Here is a 23,887-nt window from a genome sequence, read left to right on the forward strand (position 1 = left end):
CCAGGCTAGGGTTCACCATGGGCTGGGTGACAGATTGACGGCACCAAGGATGGGGCTTCTCGAGCACTCTGTTCCTACCACATCTCAGGTTGGGGGTACCTGTGATGGGCACCTGGCCCGGGCATCTTTGACCTCACTCAGGTTCCTGGTCTGGGTCCCTCGCTCAAACCCTTGGTCCCTGGACACTGTCTTCTAACTGAAAAATTGAACACCCTTTAGCAAACATGCTTATATAGAATTTCCTAAAATCTGTTTACAGTACTAAAATGGTTGAACTGTCCTTCAGAACACCTTTAATTTTGGTTAGGCACTTATCTTCATAGATTGAAAAAATTAAAACTAAATTAAAAGTTGTGACAAAGCAGGGATGTGTCTTTTCCAGAAGCCCTACCCTTACCAACAGAGGCGGAGAAAGGTGTAGGTTCCCTACCTTGTTAGATTCGTAGTAGAAACCGTAACTCAGGCCAGTGAAACCCATGTTGGTATATGCAGGGCTGACCCATTTCCATAACATTGGAACGGTCCTATGTCCAGCTGTTGATTCTCCACTCTGCAAATGCTTTATAAACACAGTAAGGGAAGAAAACTTAATACCTCACAACCTATTAACCCCTTATTCTTTCCAAAGAAAAGCTCTCAATTTTTCAAAGTTCAAATTTAGTTCAAAGTTCTCACTTGGTAAGTTAGGAAATTGAGGCCCAAGTGACAAGCTGCAGGAACACAGCTAGCTGGTCGGTAGCTCAGATGGACCTAAAGCCAGGTCTTCACAGGGCCTGATTTGGACATTGAATGTGGATTGTTGATCTGCAACTTTCTGCCTAGAACCCAGAGTGTTCTCCCGTCTTCCGGCTCCCATATCACTTGAGGGGACTCAGGGGCCCTCACCCCCATCTACTTATGTGGACTCTTCCTTTATGGCCCTCCTCTTTAACCCCCACCATCGAGACAGACCTCACCAGTGTGGAGAAGGCTTAAAATTTAAAATGTTCCTGTCCAGCACAAAGGGTAGGTGGTAGAAAAGTCTAACCTGTCTTCTTTAGAGAGAAACCCACTTCTCTGGTCTTCATTCGTCCCCTCTTAACTTTGAATGACTCATCAAATCATTCGGCAAGAGCAGTAGTAACAAAGGAAAAAAGCACCTCAAAAGCAGAGAATGTTGAAATAATCTCAAAAACATGACACAGGACACAATGTTTCAAAACGTGGATATTGTTTACTTGAAGCAACAGTCCAGGATTGTGAAGTACAACAACACATTTTAAGGATGAGGCTTTCATTTCATGGTCAAACACCAGCGTCATGCACACAGCGTCAGGTTATTTAATAGCAATGCCCCTGTGGGGTCCGTTCCCGGACGAAGACCCGCTTCGGTGACGGCCTCCCTCGCTTGCTTCACCACTTTCAGTCGCAGCCAGTCTGATTGTACGTCGGAGCCTTCCTCTGCGTGAGAGCAGCAGGCGGTGCTCACCAGCCAGCCGGTCACGTTAGTATCTGACTTCTGAAGGTTAAAAAATAAAAGGCAGTTTCTCTGCTCTGCAGGCAGCAAGGCACGAGGCGCAGGCCTCGTCATTGTTCCGTATGGCACAGTAAGATGCTTTTAGCAAAGGGCACTGGTAAGGTAGGTAACACCAAGGAGAAGGCTCTGCGTAAGACAGCCTTGTGTCGGGGCCTGACAGGATGGTGCCTGTGGACGGTTGATGGTCTGTCCAGTCAAGGCTTGGTAAACCCAGGTAACGTGTTAAAAACCTCAGTACAAAAGATCCTCTAACACATTTGGAACCCAATTATTTGTTCTTAAAAACACGGTACTAAGTGTCACAAAGCTTTCCCTCCAAACTACTACTAGAAAACACTCATGCCATGGTCCACAGACCCCGAGGAGCCAGGACAGATAAAGAGAAACCTGTTCTTCAAAAAGAGGGGGGAAAAAAAAACAGCAGTACATAAAGTGCTTCTTTTTTAATGAAACAAATCCAAAAGATGTACAGTCAGGCTCAAGTTGTGCAGTTCACAAGCATGGAGGAAACAAACAAACAAAACGACAGAGTTCAGGACAGTCGGAGTTAACCCAAGACCAGGCTGGACTTGCCGCCAGGGGGATTTCTTCTGGATGGCACCGGGGCCGGGGCCACCGGGCTGGGCACAGGGGCGGCGGGCACAGGCTTCTCTTCACTCTGCCCCAGGCTGCCTTGCAAGTCGGTGTCCACATTTTCTAGGAAAACAGAATGGAAATGGTGCTAATAATTACAGGTATTTCATGTTAAGACTAAGTCTAAATTTTTTCTTTTTCTTTTTGGTTGGAGGATGGTGGGAAACATACCTAACAGAATAAAGAAGAAAACAACAGTCACCACATTCCCACCACCCAGAATTAACTACTGTTCATGTTTTGCCATATTTGTTGTATGTTCTTTTCTAAATTACACAAATATATAAAGACACAAGATTTTAAATTACATTACAGGGAATGATAGGACCGCCATCCACCTCCGTGTGGGTCCTGCTCTCCCTGTTCCTGGAGGGCCTACAAGCTGTGTGCGTCCTTCCAGCCCATGCCTGTCTCAGGGACAACTATGTGTAGCCACAGACAACATATAATATTGTTTTGGTTACATTTAACATAAATGGTATCAACTTCCTTTTTCCCACTCTTCTGGGAATTTATCCATATTTATACACATGGTCATAATTCACCTTGTTTAATTGCTCTATGGTATTTTACCATATGATACAGTCTATTTGCCCAATCCTCTGCTGGCAAAAACTGGAACCCAACCATTCTAAACAAAGCTGTAACGCATAAATGCCGGCATGTGCGCACACGCAGACACATCCAAGGGCTACCATCTTCCGTGTGAGGAGACAGGACACAATGTCCTCCCAGGTGCCAAGCTCTGCCACACAACAGTGTGTCAGAATATCCTTTGTCTACATCTTTGCCACCACTTGGTAACCGCCTCACTTTAATATTTGCCAAACTGATGGGTGATAAATGTTATTTCGTTCCTGTTTCATGTTGCATTTCCATGATTACTTAGGTGAGGTTGTTTTTCTTTTTTAACCACATAGATATCCGATTGTCGTGACATTATTAGAGTCCAGCTTTCCCCTATTGAATTGTCTTAACTTCTCTATTAATCAGGTCATTCCTATTTAAACTAACTGGGCACTTCCCACTTTAAAGCCATAGGCATTATTGTATTATTATTCAATATCTTAGATATTGCTTGATTCAGTCACTGATTTGTGAAGTTTCCAACAAGCATATATTTTTAAACACATTGTTTCTTATTATCGGGTAGTTGCCCAACCTATAACTATCATTGATTCAAAGTCTAGAATGACTGCAAAAAAAAAAAAAAAAAAAAACCCCACAAAAAAACTCTATATTTTCTATGAAAGGAAATTTTTACTAACAGTTTAATCCTTTAAGTCATGTTAGACTTATTTTTAGTTTTTTTTAAATGGCTGGTTCATTTCAGCGTTAAGCCCATGAATTAAATTCAGTTGCATATTCTAAGTCTACAGATATTTTTAAAAGATGTTCCATAGAAGCCCTTTTTTGATAGAACTGCCTGAAAGAGATAAAAATGTCCTGTATTAGATCCATTATAAATAGGTGCATAGAATTGCACCATGACTGAGACAAGTGTTAATACTTCTCCTCTGCTTGGCCAAATTTACTAGAGACTTTTTTTTTTTTTTTTTTTGGAGACAGAGTCTCGCTCTTTTCCCCTGGCTGAGCCAGGGAGCCACCACGCCTGGCCTAAACAGCTATTTTTTAAAACAAAAAACTCTTAATAACATCTGCCTTAGAATAATCACACCCACACAAAAGGCACCTTTAGTGTAAGAAACTGAACATTGGGCCAGTGCGGTGGCTCACGCCTGCAATCCCAGCACTCTGGGAGGCCGAGGTGGGAGGATCCCTTGAGCTAAGGAGTTCAAGACCAGCCTGAGCAAAAGCCAGACCCCATCTCTACTAAAAATAGAAAAATTAGCCAGGTGTGGTGGCCTGTGCCTATAGTTCCAGCTACTCGGGAGGCTGAGGCAGGAAGATCCCTTGAGCCCAGGAGCCTAAGGTTGCTGTGAGCTAGGCTGACACCACGGCACTCTAGCCCAGGCAACAGAGTGAGACTCTGTCTCATAAAAAAAAAAAAAAAAGGCCTATGGTAAGTGTCCCTTAAATACCTAGGACAGTAAGTTCAATTTACTGCAAATATAAGACAAAAACAAAACTCCGATTTTAAAAAAATCCAAGATAAAGAGAATACAGACCAGGAATTCAGCCTGAGACAACTTATCAACTCGAGTTGTTTCATTTCTGCTGGTTGCACATGTCCTCACGCGGTAGGTACAAGATCTAACTGAACCCTTCATTGTCTGTCTGAACCAAGCAGTCAGGAATATTCTGAAGGCCACAAAATTATCTTGCAGCTCTACCATGGTAGTTTATTTTCATCAAATACTCTTCAGATGAATCAAGCTCAATCCCACCGCTCTTACATTCATCTTACATTATTAATGGAACTGTTTTGTTTTTTCACAAATAGACAACACCACACCAAAAAAGAAAAGGGAAAAAAGCACCCATGAGACTAAACAAGCAGCGACAGGCCTTAATTTAACGTTTGTCAGGTTAGAAATACCCGACGAGAGAAAGGGAAGGTGTGTTTGCTACTAGTCTATAATGAGATAAGTACAGGAATATTGGAAGTGTTAGAAACTTTTATAGCAATTTGACAGAGAAAGCTTTTGTCTGTTGAATATAATTTTTTTAAAAAGGAATTTAAATGAAAATATATCTATAAAAATATACAGTTTATATACTCCTGACTTGTCTTTCTTTTCTGGCACGTCAATAAGATAACTGAACAAAGAACCTCTATCTGAATAGGAAAAAATGATTCATTGTAAGGATCAAAGCATCAGAACAGGAAGAACCATAGCCAGCCGTTCAACTTGCCTGAACGCAGGGAAAGACTCCTGCCTAAACTCCGGGGGAAGCTTCTCCTTCTGTCTTGAAGATTCCCTGGGACCCCAACTCCAAAGTCCCCCCATAGCCACTCCTGTGTTTAATCACCCAGAAGGCCAAGGCAATTTCCCTTATATCTAAACAAAATCTGTCTTATTTAAACTGATTGGAGTATCCTGCTTTGAAGTAAACTTCGCAAGAGAATTGGAGTTGACCTTTCATCCACCAGATGTGTACCGTGGATTATTGTGCCCTTTGACATTTTATGACAAATGAGCTAAAAGTTGTAGCAGTCAGGAACACAGAATAATCAGATGACAAAACTGAAAAAGAAAAAAAATCAGGCAACCACTAAAAACTCAAAAGGAAGGAAGGTCTTGTCAAAGTCAATAATTCAACGTGCTGTTTACCAGAAGAATCTCCGACAAACTGAATGGTCAGGGAGGGGAAGGGTGGAGTGGGGCAGGAGGACCAGGGAAGGGAATTATTAATTATTCAGTAGGACTGATACATTGTCCACAACTTCATCAAGGCTCTCGAACACTTTTCCAGGCTCCCTAATTATACTCATTGGCCAAAATCAGTTAAAAAAGATTTGCTGATTCTTACTAAATAAGGCCTGACAGTAAAAGTATTCAGAATATGAAAAGCAGGGCCGGGCGCGGTGGCTCACGCCTGTAATCCTAGCACTCTGGGAGGCCGAGGCGGGTGGATCGCTCAAGGTCAGGAGTTCGAGACCAGCCTGAGCGAGACCCCGTCTCTACTAAAAATAGAAAGACATTATATGGACAACTAAAAATCTATATAGAAAAAATTAGCCGGGCATAGTGGCGCATGCCTGTAGTCCCAGCTACTCGGGAGGCTGAGGCAGTAGGATCGCTTAAGCCGAGGAGTCTGAGGTTGCTGTGAGCTAAGCTGACGCCACGGCACTCACTCTAGCCTGGGCAACAAAGTGAGACTCTGTCTCAACAAAAAAAAAAAAAAAAAAAGAATATGAAAAGCAGTAGGATCAATGCTGTGGCTCACACCTATGGTCCCAGGAAATGCTTAAGGCCAGAAGTTGGAGACCAGACTGGGCAACATAGCAAAACCCCATCTCTTTTTTTTTTTTTTTGAAACAGGGTCTTCCTCTGTTGCCCAGGCTAGAGTACAGTAGCGGGATCATAGCTCACTATAAACTCAAACTCCTGGGCTCAAGCAATCCTCCTGGTTCATTGTAAGGATGAACAAGTAGCTGGGACTACAGGTGTGTGCCACACCTGGCTCATTTTTTTTTTGTAGAGATGAGGTCTTACTATGTTGCCAAGGCTAGTCTTAAACTCCTGGCCTCAAGCAATCCTCCCTCCTTGGCCTCCCAATGTGCTAGGATTACAGGTGTGAGCCAGAGCCCAGCCCATAATGAGACCCTGTCTCTTAAAAAAGAAAAGCCTAGAAGATTCTGCCTCCAGGACAGTCTTTTTTAAATGGCACAAAATGGACACAACCAGTAACTAATACATATTCAGTCCAATGAAAAATGTCCTATAAGGAAGAGCCCAGGCAGTGTTCACAAAGGCTCAGGGGCTTCTTCTCCCACCGCGCCCATCAACGAGTACTTTTTGAGAGGGCAGAAGAGGAATTTGGTTCATCAACATTTCTGTTTCCTTGTGAAGACGGCGACACGAAGTGCAATGGCAGGAAAAGGCTAAGAGGAAGCAGCGTCTTCCTTGTGGACCTGAGGGCCCGTGACTGCTGCATTTCACCGCACCCTGCCTGACACTCCCAAACCTGATCACACTCATCAGCAGTTCTTGGCACTTGTTAAAGAAGTGCCAATGAACACTTCAAAGATTTAAAATGATTAAATCAACGATCACAGCTCGTTTCTGCCTGTAACTGACAATATGGAGGGCCAACTGAAAGTGCACATCTGCCCCCACAAATCATCATTTACAAAATCACCAGGCGGGTAAACCAATGTCTTGCTGAATAAGCACCTCAGTATAAAATCAAATGAACTTTGTAAATTGAATGCTGTGAGCTGAGCTTGAAATGCCAGAGCCTTTTATTAAAAAGTAAAAAGCTCTCATTAACTGTAACAAATACTAACCTAACGTGTGTATATTTGTAAAGGACTCTCGGTGGTCTTCCTTTCTAGTACATTTCTAGCACTCATCCATTACTGGCAGATTAAAATGTGGCTGCATTTGCTAACTTTCTAGTTTCATTTTTCTTTCCTCTCCACCCAGAGTATGTTGGCACTTGGAGCATGGCCGGGTTTCACTCCTGTCTCTTTCCCTAAGACATGATCTGAATCAAAATTCAGGTCTGTCCTAAAACCATTTACAGAGCCAGAAATTTGGTCTTCAGAAGTACTCACCATGAATGTCACCTTCTCCCTGGAAAAGAAAAAAAAATTTCATTTACTTCCTAATTTTGGAACACACAAATAAAACAGCCACAGTTCAGAGCAGCTAACATCTATCTGAAACCAAATGTGGAAAAAAAAAAAAAAATTCCTTCTTAATGCAATCAAGTACAGGGTTGGTCTGCAACCTGTATTCAACTTGGGACAATGCTACAGAAAAATTCTGCATGATAAACTGTCCCAGTGCCAGTAACACCAAAAAACCTCAACATTTACTTTGGTGACCTAATACCAATTAGCATTTCAGGGGATCTTTTATCAGGATGGAAAACTGGTAAACCTGTCCTTTCATTTCTCTTCTTTCTCGTTATCTAGCTGTTGAAGGGCCCCTATCAATGCCAAAGCCATTCTACAGCTCTTCCCTCACTCAAAGCGCTCTGAGATAACTAGTCAGGAGGACTTCCTACCAGACAAGGTCTTTCCAGACACAAAGCCTGGGACTTGGTGGCAGTACTTATCTGCAGACACACGCAGCAGTAATGCCAGCAGTACAGTTTCCTGGAGTTCAACTCAAAGCAACATTTGCAAACAAATAAAACAGCCCTTGAACTCAGAAATACCACCATATGAGATACACAGGAAATGAGTATGATCTGAAAGTTCCAAAAACCAATACTGAAGGATGAAACACTAATCCTAATAGTAAAAGAGACACGTGAACAGATCCAGATCAATGCGAATTCACTTTTCTGACTTATTTGTCAATCTTCCATCCCCAACATGGCCCAGTCCCGTTCCTAATTACCTCTACGTTAAAGTCCAGTGGCAGCACTGAAACTCTTAAGTAAAAAATAGGGAGGTTTATTTTCAGAATCATATTGACCTCAAAGCCTTTCCTTCCTCATGTCACACTGACCTTCAGATCTAAGAAGTCTCCAGAGTTTGCTTCAGAAGAGTTCCTTCTCTGCGGCCCAGATGACTCCAGGTCTTCTCTGCCACCACTGGACTTGGCACCTAAAAATCAAAATACAGTAGAAAGACCTAAAGCAAAACACTTTTTTTAGCAACTGACGTTATATGTTAGTCTCATATGACAAAATGAGGAAACAGTCTTAAGGAAGTTAAGCTGATAGCTTAAACCTTCTATAGAGAGACCCCAAAACCCAGTCTGACTTCAGTTCTTATTCTGACCCATCCCACAGACTTTCGGGATTTCCCGCTTCTTTCCTCTCATGTTAAGCTTGAACTGTGGTTTGTTTCATTACCATTAAGCTAGATTTTGCTCATCAGTACAAAACCAGCTGTGGCTGTTGGTGCTGGGTCCGTGCCTTTGACACTGACCACACAGGAAAGCAGTACCTGCCGACTTGGCCCAAGAAGGGGGATTTTCTTCAGGTGTCCCGAAGATGGTAGAGGCCATTTTGTTCTTCCTCACAGGTTGTTCTGTTGGTTCATCAAAGCCTAATGAAAAATTCGATCCACCACCTGGAGGCCGCAAAACCCTAGAAATAATGGCGAAACATCAATTGCAGATCATACCAAAATATTTCTTGGCATGTATATTTTCAAACACCTTTCCTTTCCTTTCCCTCACCCATTCATTCCCCTCACCCCCCATAAATGAGAGCAGCTAATGGGAAAGAGGAATCAGCTCCATTGTGGTATAAATTCAGTGCTGGATGTTATGATACCAAGTACTAAATGCAAAAAGAAAAAAAAGAAAAGGAAAAAAAATTTTTGAAAAGATACCAAATACTGCTGTATAACATTTGCAGTAAGGCCATCCATCCAACAAGGCTGCTGAAATGGCTTGAACATCATCACAAATAGCCTGGCTGGTGTTCCTTTTTGGAAATGGCAAAAGACCTAAGGGACCTTGCCCTACTAGTCTTATCTGAATATATTTACAAAGAAGTTTAGAAGCAAGTCTTGTTATTATTCATTTAAAAACCATTTCCATCTGGATTAATTTGTTCAGCAATAGAGAAAAAGTCATTTCCACTTTTATTTTCAACGAAATAAATAGAATACATATAAAAGTTAGCCTGACTAATTTAGGCCAGGTGAGGTGGCTCACGCCTGTGATCCCAGCACTCTGAGAGTGCCGAGGCAGGAGGATCGCTCAATGTCAGGAGTTCGAGACCAGCCTGAGCAAGAGCGAGACCCCTGTCTCTACTAAAAATAGAAAGAAATTATATAGACAACTAAAAATATATATAGAAAAAATTAGCCAGGCATGGTGCCGCATGCCTGTAGTCCCAGCTACTCGGGAGGCTGAGGCAGGAGGATTGCTTGAGCCCAGGAGTTTGAGGTTGCTGTGAGCTAGGCTGACGCCACAGCACTCTAGCCCAGGCAACAGAGTGAGACTCTGTCTCAAAAAAATATATAGGCCGGGCGCGGTGGCTCACGCCTGTAATCCTGGCACTCTGGGAGGCCGAGGCGGGTGGATCGCTCAAGGTCAGGAGTTCAAGACCAGCCTGAGCGAGACCCCGTCTCTACTAAAAAATAGAAAGACATTATATGGACAACTAAAAATCTATATATAAAAAAAAAAAAATTAGCCGGGCATAGTGGAGCATGCCTGTAGTCCCAGCTACTCGGGAGGCTGAGGCAGTAGGATCGCTTAAGCCGAGGAGTCTGAGGTTGCTGTGAGCTAAGCTGACGCCACGGCACTCACTCTAGCCTGGGCAACAAAGTGAGACTCTGTCTCAACAACAACAAAAAAATATATATATATATAAAAAATAAAATTAAAAAAAAAAAAAAGGATATCATATGTACTGTGCTTAGAAAGTACCTGGGACATGACAGTCATGCGTATTAGCTATTATTATAGCCATAAATATCACCACATTGCTACCCAGGGTTCCCTCTCACAGATGGGATTTCAGGTGAATTTTAATGTCTTTTATTAATACATCAAAGTTCACTGTATTGCTATCAATCCAAAATTCTTTTAAAGACTGGTTCTGGGTTCCAGAATTTTCTTTTGATCATACTACTTTTCCCACTGTCCTTTATAAATCAATGTGATCACTTATTTATCTGTGAGTACCTATGGGTCCACTCTAGCTCTCTAGACAGAAATCCTGGCTCCTTGGTTCCCTTGGGTGTAGGCTGGTACCCTGGCCTCAGCACCCCAACACTGCCTCCTACAGCACTCACAGTGACCCCCAACCTGCCTTGTGTCCTGTCTTTTTCTAAGGGTTCCACTGTTCATTGCTAGTCAGGCAGGAATGAAGGGAATCTGACAAACTTTGCCAACTATGGATATGGCATCCTCTCAAACACAGCAAGCTATCAGGATGATTTCAAGATGGTTCTTACCATCTTCTTTTTTTTTTTTTTTTTTTTAAGAGATGGGATCTTGCTGTGTTGCCCAGGCTGGCCTCAACCTATCCTCCAACCTCAGCTTCCAGAGTAGCTGGGATTACTAGCTCGAGCCTCCATGCCACCTTCTTCACTTTCTGCAAACAGTTCTGGTTGTCTCCACCTCGCAGTCTTTACTGGCACATTTCTTCTTGCCTAGAGCACTATTCTTGCCTCAGTTCCTATTCCAGACCCAGTCCACCACTTAAACCTCTACCTCTTCCAGGAAGCAGTCTAGTAGTCCTCCATAATCTCAAAGAACAGAATACCAGAGAGGAATCCAGAAATGGTTATTAGAGATCCTCTCCTTTGGAGTCACCAACTCTTTCTGTAAAGTGCCAAATAGTAAACACCTTTGGCTTTGTGGACCAGGTCATTCTGAACTATTCACTGCCATGTTGCCCAAAGGCCACCACAGGCAATATGAAAAAGAGTGTGGCCGTGTTCCAATAAAACCTTATTTATGAGCCCAGTGAGGTGGCTCACGCCTGTAATTCTAGCACTTTGGGAGGCTGAAGTGAGAGGATTGCTTGAGCTCAGAAGTTTGAGGTTACAATGAGCTATGGTGATACCACTGCACTCAAGCCTGGGTGACAGAGCAAGACCCTGTCCTAAAAATAAACAAACAAAAAACTTTATTTATGGACACTGAAATTTGATTTTTATGTAATTTTCACAAGTTAGGAAATATTGTTTTCCTCAACCATGCACCTGGCAGGCACATAACAAGTGCTCAAGTGCTTAAATGGGGGAACCACATGCCATTTTTCTCTTTAAACTACAAATCTGTATAGTTGGTGCTTTAATTAAGATTTCCTTGTTTTCTAACCTTGAACTATCTTATATTTCTTAGGCAGTCCCTCTGGGCTTCCTCCCTTAAAAGTAGTATTAGTTACTGTCTGTAGTAAAATGCAATATTCAATCCACAATAAGTAAAGATTTCTTTTTCTTGTTTTTTTTTTTTTTTTGAGACAGAGTCTCACTCTGTTGCCTGGGCAAGTGCTGTGGGTGTTAGCCTAGCTCACAGCAACCTCAAACTCCTGGGCTCAAGCAATCCTGCCTCAGCCTCCTAAGTAGCTTGGGACTACAGGAATGTGCCACCACGCCCAGCTAATTTTTCTATTTTTCTATTTTTAGTAGAGACGGGGTCTTGCGCTCTTGCTCAGGCTGGTCTTGAACTTCTGAGCTCAAGTGATCCTCCAGCCTTGGCCTCCCAAAGTGCTAGGATTTCAGGCGTGAGCCATGGTGCCGGCCAGTAAAATGGCCAGTAAAGATTTCATTATTCCTTCCCAGTCCCAGGGGGGAGACCCCACTGCATTCTTTATAACACGTTAAACATTTAAAACCCAACTTTTTAAAAAAAGTCTCAGATATTAGATATCCACTTAGATTAAATTCATTACACGAATTAAGATAAATGTGTATAGGCATACATTTTATTAAGATGATAATTTTAGGTTTAATTGTTTAAATCACAATTAAATGTATGTTAAAAATTCTTAATAGGCTTTCTCATGTTAAAGTTTGAAGCCAATTAGGTTTTTATCATTTGTGCCCCAAATCAACAAAGACACTTGACAGATTATAATCTAAATTAACTTGCTTCATTGTCATCTTCTTCATTCCCTAGAGATTAGAATGATTTCCTTTACTAATCATAATTAAAACCTCATTAATTATTTTGGCCAGATGAAAACCTTCAGAACCCGAGTAGTGTCGGAAGTATATTTAGCCTTGGGAAAAAAAAAAAAAAAAGAAACAAAAAGACACTGGTACCCAAACACCAGCTTAAAAGCAAGTCAAAGCTCTGACCAGTCCAACTTTCTAAAGGTCTGTGTTCCTCTTGCAATAGCAGGTAATAACCTACTCCGATGACGTCAGTGTTATAGAGACCATTTGTTATAGGGAGACATCCCCAAACAAAGGATTTGGATCATAAGACAGAAAGTATTCCAATTTTATTTTTTTAAGATCCTACTATTCTTTCTGAACCACACACATGATAACTAAATCAGGATTGCATATTTAAAACTCAACAAAAAATGTGCCTATGTACTGTAGATAGCAATTTTTTAGAAATTACTCCTTTTCTTTTTTCTCTCTTTAAATCCCAGAATTTCCATATGATCTTTGTAGATTATTCCCTACCAGACTAAATTTATAACAAGTTTATGGAGCCAGGAGAATGCTACTGGAGAAAAGTAGTTGATGAGAATTAGGTTTAATTATAGTAAAAGGAAATGTGAGAAATAAATAAAATGACAATGCCACTACCTCCCTAGATCACAATGTTGGAGGAAAATTGATAACAAAATGTGAATTAAAACCTTTTTTGCAGGACGAAAAATCATTTGTCTCACATTTCAAATATAAATACGAAAAAACTAGTGTGAGGATTCAGTTGACCCGGTTACTGAAAGTCTTGACAAATCACTACACTGAACCCAACCCCGAAGGATAAACCCCAGATCACACATTATCATTCCAACAACTTCAGTCTGGCCAGCAGAAAGTTGACCTCATGACACAAAATTAAAAACCAAGGCTCAATTTGTCCCAGGGTCTTCTGAAAAAATTACCTCACTGGAAGGATGACAACAGAAAGAAAGTAACCCGTATTTTCTAGGTCCATGCTACTCAAGTCCCCCTTCTTCCCAGTAACGACTAATTTCATTTTTTCAGTCTTATCCATTATTTTCTACATTGTAAAACTGAAAGAAATGAGTTGAAAAGGAATGTCATTTCCAATGCTTCCTCCTAAGACTCATTTGCTTAGGCGTGCTTTTTGTTCCCAAGTTCTCTAACCCCTGTGAGATATTGCTATTTCACGTGCCTTCTTAGCCCAACAAAATGGCTCCCTTTGTGCCACTTGGCCAGGACCCCAAGGCAGGCCACACATGACTGCAGGTCATGATCGGTGGAAAATAGATGCCCCAGAAAAAGTGGAATCTAAGCTTCCTCCAAGCCTTGAGGAAGATCCCAGAGATGCCTGTAACCCACCTTAAAGAACAGTGTGAAATTAGCTGAGACAATGTGGACACCTTCCACAGAATCCAAACCTTTCCACCAAGTTAAGCAAGGACTTGGAAAGGGTCCCAGTCCAAACACTGTGCCCAGTGCCCCTTCCCCAAAATGTAGTGGGATGAATGGCAAGAAAGGCCCGGGTTCCCAGGTGGAGATACTACGGAAGAGACAATGGATGTCTCCGGCCCCGCCCAAGAACAGGAAACCTCCTCCTGCAAGGGAACCAGGGCCAGGGATGAACTCATTTGGCAGACGTCAAAGGGGGAAGCAAAGAAGGTGGGATGCAAAGACCGTGGTCCGAAGGTTTGAGCGCAGAAAACCCACTCGGGCTGGCTCGTTCCCCCTCCCGCTTGGAGGTGGGCGCGATGAGGGGGAGGAGAAGGGGTCTTTTCTTTGTTAGGAGAGGGGAGGGAGTTCGAAGAGGAGATAAACAGTTGGTTCCTGGACGGAGGTGAAGGGTCACGATGACCAGCCCCGCCCGACCACAAATGCACCTGCCGGGCGGGTCCGAGTAGGGAGCGGGGAGTGGTGGCCCAGCGAGGGTAGGAGCCTGCCGGACCCGATCAATCCGGTCTCAGGGTCCGATCGCTGCGCCCGAGCATGGGGCCGACCACATGCCCCGGGCCAGAGGCAGGAGCGCGTGGCCGGGCGGTGGGACAATGGGGTCCGACCAAGGCGCCCTAGACGCTCCCCGGACACCTGGGGGACCAAGACTACCACCCTAGGGCGGGCAGGCTCGCCGCAGAGGAGAGAAAGCGAACCCTACCCGACGTTAGGATTAACGAAAACCCGCCGCGCTCCGAGGGGCGGCCGGCCAGGGCGCCCCAGCCCCTCGCGCCGTGGGAGGAATGAATGGAGAGCAGCAGGGATCCGGGCGGGGCCGCGCGCCCGGCTCGCCGGGCGGCACAAAGGCAGCGCCGGCGGCAGAGCCCGCCGCCCGCCCCAGCGCGAGCGCAGCGCACGGGCCACGGTACCGCCAACGACCGGCGCCGGGCCCCGCCGGCAGCGGCCCTCCCGGCCCCTCAGCCCCTTGCGGCTCGGGCGCGGCCGCGTCGCCTCACCGGGAGCTATTCCTGCTGTTGGGGTCGACACCCTTGAAGGTGGTGGTGGTGGTCATGGCGCCGAGGAGCGAGCTGGCGCGGGAGCAGAATGCTGAAAGGGTTGGACTCCAGGGGCGCGGGGAAGCTCCACGCACCACAACCCGCCACCGCTGCAGGAGCCTCCGCCACAGCCTGGCCGGGCGACCCCAGCGTTTATATGGCTCACAAACCCCGCCCCCACCCAGTCAGGACTGGCCGGTTCAAATGGCTCTGTTTGTTCCTATTGGTTCCCTAAAGTGCCAAGCACCGTGCGGCGACACGACGGGCTTCGGCGGCCGCAGCTCAGCCTAAGCCCGCCCCCTTCCTGGACAGGGAAAGTCCGGAGACGTTCTCCCCTCCCCCACCCCAAAATCTCGGAGATGATTGGTCAGAAGGCGAACCTGCCTCGCGCTGGGTACAAGTTGTGCTGGCTGTCACTTAAAAAAGTTACCTGATAGAGGGAAAAAACTCACTCTGGGGTAGTTAGAATCTTAGCAAACTGAGGGCAGATCTGTCATTGCTACTCTTCACTCATTTGCCTTACTTATGGTGGGATAGTAAGGGCATCCTCCTTAAGGGATGAAAAGTACTGCTACAAGTTGACATTTATTTACTGAATACCTACTGTGTGTCCCATTTGGAAAGCTAACAGTACCAAAGCAGCAGCTCTATGAGTCAGCAACAGAGAGCACGCCAAGATGATTCCTTTTAAACTGACTGGAAATTCTTTACATTTTAATGTTACTATTTAGCTGTAATGGGTGGTGCATGCACTGGACCATATTACAGTCGTTCCCATTTGGGGGGCTGTTCTAAAGCCGGTTAATGCCTGGCGACGGGGAATGTCCTCATTCCCTGCCTCCAAGACTATGTGAGCAGCCCGGGCCTCTGCAGCTGTTTATAACCCTTAAGTCATGACTCTTCCACCTGTCTGGGTAAATCTATCCCTGCAACAAATGCAGGCACACTTGGAGGACTCGGGAATGACGGTTCACAAGATCCTAACAGAAAAGTCTTGGGCAAACTAGTGCAAACAGTTGATAGATACCCCCTTCTTATGTCATGCATATTTCCTCAAGGCAAATGTCTTTCCTTATCTCAGTATTTTCATAAAAGTTGAACTACGGCCGGGCGTGGTGGCTCACGCCTATAATCCTAGCACTCTGGGAGGCCGAGGCGGGTGGATCCTTTGAGCTCAGGAGTTAGAGACCAGCCTGAGCAAGAGCGAGACCCCCGTCTCTATTAAAAATAGAAAGAGGCTGGTCCGATGGTAGTGGGTTTATCAGAACTTATTAACATTAGTGTCACTAAAGTTGGTATTCAACCCCCCCACTGCTAAATTTGACTGGCTTTAAAAAAAAAAAAAGAAAAAAAAAAAAGAAAGAAATTATATGGACAACAACAACAACAACAACATCATAATATATATATATATATATATATATATATATATATATAAAATTAGCTGGGCATGGTGGCGCATGCCTGTAGTCCCAGCTACTCAGGAGGCTGAGGCAGGAGGATCGCTTGAGCCCAGGAGTTTGAGGTTGCTGTGAGCTAGGCGGACGCCACGGCACTCTAGCCTGGGCAACAGAGTGAGACTCTGCCTCAAAAAAAAAAAAAAAAAAAAAAAAAAAGTTGAACTACATTCCTCTTCGCACAGCCTCTGTCCAGGCAGTTGAAAGTTTGTATTCTCAGCAGTCTTGGTTAGTCACTCTCCCCCTGGGCTTTCACAAAAAGCCAGAGAGAAGTTCTTCTCTACTAGAAGGCGTGGGCCATGCATTTATGTGCTTACAACAACAGCATGAAGCACACCACTTGTTTGGGTTGGAATCTTCCAATTCTTAAAAGGCTGAGCCTAAATTTCCAAAACCTTAAAAAAAAAAAAAAAAATAGACCAATCTAGCCAGTGAGCACGTCCTCCTCAGAAATCATGTAAATTATTTACTAGGAGGTAGTGTAGTATGGTAGTTGCTAGCTCAGGCTCTGATTGATGCGAGAAATGAAATCTGGGTTTGAATCTCAACTCTTATCCTTTCTGAGCACTAGTTTCCTCATTTCTAAAATAAATATAAAATAGTACCTGGACTCCTTAGTATTTTGAGGAATGGGTAAGGTAATGGATGTAAAGTGCTTGGCCCAATATATAATGTCATCAAAGTGACAGTCATTTTTTTTTTTTTTTGAGACAGAGCCTCACTCTATTGCCCCGGCTAGAGTGCCGTGACGTCAGCCTACCTCACAGCAACCTCAAACTCCAAGGCTCAAGCAATCCTTCTGCCTCAGCTTCCCAAGTAGCTGGGACTACAGGCATGTGCCACCATGCCTGGCTAATTTTTTCTATATATTTTTAGTTGTCCAGCTAATTTCTTTCTATTTTTAGTAGAGACAGGGTCTCGCTCTTGTTCAAGCTGGGACAGTCATTTTTATTACCAGACTTATTTTGAAAGTAATCACATACTTGTTTGTATGTTAAATGCAAGGATTGGACTTGACTGGGTCCATTTTGGCCTATACTTTGAATTTGTATTTGTCTTCTTTCCTCTGTCCCTTGCAGTCTAGTGGAAGATAGCTTGTGTGGCAATGCTGCACTAGATTAGAAGTCAAAAGGCCTAAATTCTGGTGTTGCCCTTTCCCAGTGTAAAACACTGGTAGGTCACTTATGCCCTTGAGCCTCGGTTTCCTCATTTGTAAAATGGGATTAACAGCACCTATTCTGAGTTGTGAGTGTTGGAATGAGATACATGCAAGAATGTCACCACAGTACTCACTATTAAACTGGAACTAATTATCAACACTCACGTGCACATACAGTAGTAAAACTCAGTGGAAGGCCGGGCGCAGTGGCTCACGCCTGTAATCCTAGCACTCTGGGAGGCCGAGGCAGGAGGATCGCTCAAGGTCAAGAGTTTGAGAGCAGCCTGAGCAAGAACAAGACCCCGTCTCTACTAAAAATAGAAAGAAATGATTTGAACAGGGCCGGGCACGGTGGCTCACGCCTGTAATCCTAGCACTCTGGGAGGCCAAGGCGGGTGGATCGCTCGAGGTCAGGAGTTCGAGACCAGCCTGAGCAAGAGTGAGACCCCGTCTCTACTAAAAATAGAAAGAAATTATATGGACAACTAAAATATATATAGAAAAAATTAGCTGGGCATGGTGGCGCATGCCTGTCGTCCCAGCTACTCGGGAGGTTTAGGCAGTAGGCTCGCTTAAGCCCAGGAGTTTGAGGTTGCTGTGAGCTAGGCTTATGCCACGGCACTCACTCTAGCCAGGGCAACAAAGTGAGACTCTGTCTCAAAAAAAAAAAAAAAAAAAGAAATGATTTGAACAGCTAAAAATCTATACAGAAAAAATTAGCCAGGCATGGTGGCACATGCCTGTAGTCCCAGCTACTCAGGAGGCTGAGGCAGAAGGATCACTTGAGCCAGGAGTTTGAGGTTGCTGTGAGCTGGGCTGATGCCACAGCACTCTAGCCCGGGCAACAGAGGGAGACTCTGTCTCAAAAACAAAAACAAGGCCGGGCGCGGTGGCTCACGCCTGTAATCCTAGCACTCTGGGAGGCCGAGGTGGGCGGATCGTTTGAGCTCAGGAGTTCGAGACCAGCCTGAGCAAGAGCGAGACCCCATCTCTACTAAAAATAGAAAAATTATATGGACAGCTAAAAATATATATAGAAAAAATTAGCCGGGCATGATGGTGCATGCCTGTAGTCCCAACTACTCGGGAGGCTGAGACAGGAGGATCCCTTGAGCTCAGGAGTTTGATGTTGCTGTGAGCTAAGCTGATGCCACGGCACTCACTCTAGCCTGGGCAACAAAGTGAGACTCTGTCTCAAAAAAAAAAAAACTCAGTGGAAACCAAGCAGGTGGGAGGCGGGAGGAAGGGACGAGTAAATTCACACCTAACAGGTACAATGCATGCCATCTTGGTGATGTGCACACTTACAACTTTGACTCAAATGGCACAAAATCAACTCATGTAACCAAAATGTTTGTACCACCATAATACTCTGAAAAACAAAAACAAAAAAGAATGCTGTGCATGCTAAAGTAAAACTCTCTATTAGAGATGCCCCATCCTTGCTGCACATCTGAATCACCTATGAGCATTTCAGGAATACAAATGAATGCCAGATCCCACTAAGATCTACTGAATTGGAATTTGAGGGGCTAGGATTCAGTCATACATATCTTTAAAAAGTTAAACAGGTAATTCTCACTTATAGCTTGGGCTGAGAATCTTTGCTACAAAGATGAGAAATCAGTTTCAGAACCCTTTTAATCTAATCTGTACCACTGAAGATCACTCAAAATAAATAATAAATATCTAATCTGATTTATGAATAAGAGAAAACTTATGTACAACAGACATCTGACTAAGGCTGTTGGCCACTGCATCCATACCAGCATAAAAAAAAGAAAAAAATAATGAAAAAATAAAAATAAGGCTGTTGGCCTGTTTAGCATATTTATCTCAAAAGAAAATTGCCAGAAATTTCTAGAATAACTAGCTCTCCCCATTTACCTGTTCATGTACTCTAACAGTTTTGATTAAAATCACTGTATTCCACTTTCTGTTGCAAGATGGACATTGGGATAAACCAGATATGAAATATGTAACTCTGCTATAATAACCATTGCTCTAGATGACCAACTCAGTTGAAAGTGGAATAATAAAATTACATGTTGTCTGCAAAGATCAATACACATCATGATCAAAAGATGCAAGGAATGGGGCAATGTAAACATTTGCTTTAAAAATAACTGAGTGCAGGGAGTGGTGGCTCAGGCCTGTAATCCCTGTGCTTTGGGAGGCTGAGGTGGCAGGATAGCTTCAGCCCAGGAGTTCGAGGTTACAGTGAGCTATGATCAGGCCACTGCACTCCAGCCCATCTCTAAGAAAATAAAATAACTGAGATCTATCATTATGATTTTGAAAAAACATTATCAAGGGTTCTATAACAATCAATATAAAAATCATTTAAGTTCTCAACTTAAAAATCTAAGGAAATACAAGACAGATGAAATCTTATAAGGAATGCTCTGACAGCTATTTTATGACCTATACCAATGTTTCTCAAATTTTTATGAAGCAAAAACCAAATATATAAAATAGGTCAACAGCAAAGCAGCTGTGACAACTGGGTAGAGGGTCCCAAACCCTCGTCCTCTCTGACTCCCTTTGTCCTTTGCCATCCTTTTTCTCCACTGTCCTCCATTTTGCAAAATGCCAGGGTTCCATAGATTCCATTTTAAAACCACTGTCCTATGTCCTTTGCCATTTCACTCCTTTTTAAAACACAGGGTAAGTCTCCACTCCCACTGCTTCACTTGACCAGCCTTTAAAAATAAAATAAAATAAAATGACAGATAAGAGGAAGAGAATGAGCAGTTGCTCACCTTCCTAACTTTTCATGTCTTTAAGCAGGAAGTGCTCTTCAACTTCCCTTAGACTCATGCTGCCATTTCCTGGTTATATTCAAGGTACTAATCTTCCATTTGTAATTCAAAAAGCCTAGTAATCAGCTTTCCTAGGTTTTTATTCTCAGTATTTCCTCAGAACATACATTATTCTGAAGCAAGTGGCAATAAATCTTCACTATCTAAAAAGTATCAGAAAATGTTTAAATATTTAAAGCCCTAATAAATTTAATATGGACAAGAATCCTGTTGTTTTTTTTTTTTAATTTGTTGCTGGGTATGTGGAGAGATTTACTCAAGAATAAATGTAATGGCGTCACATAGTGGCTCACACCTGTAATCCTATCACTTGGGAGGCCAAGGTGGTAGGATTGCTTGAGGTCAGAAGTTCGAGACCAGCCTGAGCAAGAGTGAAACCCCATCTCTACAAAAAATTGAAAAATTAGTCGGGCATGGTGGTGTGTGCCTGTAGTCCCAGCTACCTGAAAGGCTGAGGCAGAAGGCTCACTTGAGCACAGGAGTTTGAGGTTGCAGTGAGCTATGATGAGACCACTGCACTCTAGCCCAGGTGACAGAGTAAGACCTGCCTCAAAAAACAAAATAAATCCACAGAGTAGTATTTCTCACAAGCGTTACTTCTCAATCCCAACATCTCAATCCCAATCATCCCTTAAATGTATCTCTGTGATTTAACCACACATCTTCACAAATACATTCTGTATCCATCACTCCTAATGCCAAATTTAGTATACATCTGTCCATTCTTTTCTTAGCTGTATTCTTACCAAAAAAGGCAGATCACCACCACTGGGAGAGTACAAAAGGAGTTTATTTCCTCTTAAAACTCATTTGCTATTAAACAGGTCTCAAATATGCAAAATAGCTTTGTTATGCTCATGATTTCCCTTTATCTAAACAGAATGACACACTCTACTAAGGTCTGACATGCCCTTCTTGGGTCCTTTTTAACCATTCTGAATTGTAGAGATGGAAAGCATGATTCTTATCTTCTTAGGAGGAAAGTCTTATTTCCTCCTCCTGAGACTGAAAGCTGAAAAAGATTATGTGGTTTGTATTTGTCCCGTTTATTCCAATACTATGCTATTTCTGTATTTAAAAACAAAAAAACTCCCCTACCAATCTGGTCTGCTCTCCGGCAGATGAATTTAGCCTCCTTTGCAAAAATAATTGTTAAAATTACAAATACATGATTTTAAAGTGTGGGAAAATTCTTCCCTTAATATTCCAGAGTAACTTGTGGCAAAGCTAGCTATGTAAGAATAACGTTTTCATGCCTGCTAACACAACATTAATTCTGCAGCTCATGGATCAAGGAGTAACTCTGACTTTCAAGTCTTATTTACGAAATACATTTTCCTAGCTGGGCTTTTGACTCACACCTATAATCCCGGCTCCTTACGGGGATCGCTTGAGCCCAGGCTATGGTGCGATCATAGCCTACTGCAGTCTCAAATTCCTTCCACCTCGGCCTTCTGAGTAGCTGCGACTATAGGCGCTCACCACCATACCCAGCTAGAGAGTACTTTCTTCAGAGGGAATCTACTGGTGAAGATGCTGTGAACATTGTTGAAATGACAACAAAAGACTTACGAGTATTGCATAAACTTAGCTGAGAAAGCAGTGGCAGGATTTGAGAGGATTGACGCTAATTTTGAAAGAAGTTCGTAAAATGCTATCAAACAGTATCACATGCTACGGAGAAATCTTTTGTGAAAAGAAGTCAATGTAACAAACTTCACTGTCCTATTTTAAGAAACGTCTACAGCCACCCCAACCCTCAGCAGCCATCAACATCAAAGCAAGACTCTCCACACCAGTCAATAGATTATGACTCGCTGAAGGATCAGATGATCATTATGATTTTTTAGCAATAAAGTATTTTTAATTAAGGCATATACACTTTTTAGACATAATGCTATTGCACACTTAATAAACTACAGTATAAACATAACTTTTATACGCACTGGGAAACCAAAAAATCTGTGACTCATTTTATTGCGATTATTCACTTTATTATGGTGTAGTAGTCCAAAACAGAACCCGCAATCTCCCGAGGTATGCCTGTATTTCTTACTACACCTAGTACTAACCTTCAAGTGATCGCTTAGATCAGGGATGGGGAACCTGTGGCCTTAGGGCCACACACAGGAGATCCTTAAGTGCAGCCATTCAAGGCCATATGTGGCCGTAAGGCTGCAGGTTCCCTACCCCTGACTTAGATAATCAGAATGCTAAAGCATCCTGTGGATGGGTCCTTTGTTTCTTAAGGTTTCGAAGAACCACTAAAAATATGAGGAACATTTAAAATGAACCAAAAACTCTTAGCCTGGCCTCTGGTTTCTCATTCACATGAAATGTAGGACAATCGGTAGATTATGGCATTCAGTTGAAGCTTCAGCAACCTACCACGGAGCCCTCAAGTCACTCAAATTAACAACTTTTACATGGGAGACACTGTGCTAGGTATCCAAAACATACCTTGACTGCCACATGAGTAGTATTTAACTCACGCTAGTTTTTGAGCCCAGGGCTTCATGAAGCATATGTCTCCTTCACCTTGGGAGCTGCAAGAACTATTTTTCAAGTTGCATATAACTCACAAACAACAAAAAATAACAAATTTTTCATTAAATTAGAAAGGATCATTTTGTTTTTGAAGTTTTTATTCTATTTTTATAATAAAACAGTGGCCCAAGGGAAAATTTTTTTTTCTACTGTGGCAATGTGTTAAACTTCATCATAATGTGCTTAACTCAGAGTTGTGAGCATGCCACCCAGAGCTGCTTCTGAATTCCAAGAGCCCAGGCATTAGTACTTTTTAAAAGCTTGCCAGGATTCTAACACCAAAGTCCAAACCAAAATCAATTAGTCATATTTAAAAGCAGCATCATCCTAACTCAAAAATAACCCTCAACAGCACAGACAGCCCTCTCCAATAATCTAGAGCCTCTATAATCTCCCTCAAATCCTGGAATTCCATTATCCCCTGACCTCATGGTGTCACAGTCTCCTACACGAATTACACACTTTGACACAGGTCTTCTACTTCTTCAAGTTGGGTTCACTCCTTCCCATTTTCTATTCAATCTCATGACCGTTAGGTAGAATGCAATCTGATAAGCAAATTAAGGTAATTCCCATGAAAACATGAATAAGAAAACCACTGAACCAAATAACCTGATACTCCTATTTCTGAAAAGTTGTTAATACCTTGGTTTTGGCTTCAAACAGCTTCCGTGAAAAGTGCTTGAGTTAAAATTCTCTCATCTTCCTATACAGCACTGTGACTACCTAGATATATATTGGCCACTTTTAGTATATAAACATGTAGGGTATCAATGTGAGAAAAACAAAAGGAGTTGGAACAAAATAGTATAACTGCCATCACCTGAACCTTTTATCAAGATAAATAATAATGGCCTGGCATGGTGGCTCACGCCTGTAATCCTAGCACTCTGGGAGGCCGAGGCGAGAGGATCACTCGAGGTCAGGAGTTCGAGACCAGCCTGAGCAAGAGCAGACGCCATCTCTACTAAAAATAGAAAGAAATTATATAGACAGCTAAAATATATAGAAAAATTAGCCGGGCATGGTGGTGCATGCCTGTAGTCCCAGCTACTCAGAAGGCTGAGGCAGGAGGATTGCTTGAGCC

At 43.0% G+C, this 23,887-nt stretch overlaps 1 protein-coding gene across 4 annotated transcripts; it reads right to left on the reverse strand.

The window, feature by feature from the left end:
• Positions 1–1,193: 1,193 nt before the first annotated feature.
• Positions 1,194–14,941, reverse strand: JPT1 (Jupiter microtubule associated homolog 1). Of its 4 annotated transcripts, XM_069481695.1 has the most exons (6): positions 14,777–14,941; positions 9,402–9,494; positions 8,682–8,824; positions 8,239–8,336; positions 7,335–7,353; positions 1,194–2,212 (listed from the first exon to the last, which is right to left on the reverse strand). In XM_069481695.1, the coding sequence occupies exons 1-6, from the start codon at positions 14,830–14,832 to the stop codon at positions 2,064–2,066; spliced, it is 558 nt and encodes a 185-aa protein (XP_069337796.1). In that variant the 5' UTR covers positions 14,833–14,941; the 3' UTR covers positions 1,194–2,063. The 4 variants fall into 4 exon arrangements, with proteins under 4 accessions (XP_069337796.1, XP_069337799.1, XP_069337800.1 ...); XM_069481698.1 differs by lacking the exon at positions 9,402–9,494; XM_069481699.1 differs by lacking the exon at positions 9,402–9,494 and having other exon boundaries at positions 7,331–7,353.
• Positions 14,942–23,887: the final 8,946 nt, after the last annotated feature.

Source organism: Eulemur rufifrons, chromosome 9, assembly GCF_041146395.1.
Source record: "Eulemur rufifrons isolate Redbay chromosome 9, OSU_ERuf_1, whole genome shotgun sequence".
Classification (NCBI taxonomy): Eukaryota; Metazoa; Chordata; class Mammalia; order Primates; family Lemuridae; genus Eulemur; species Eulemur rufifrons.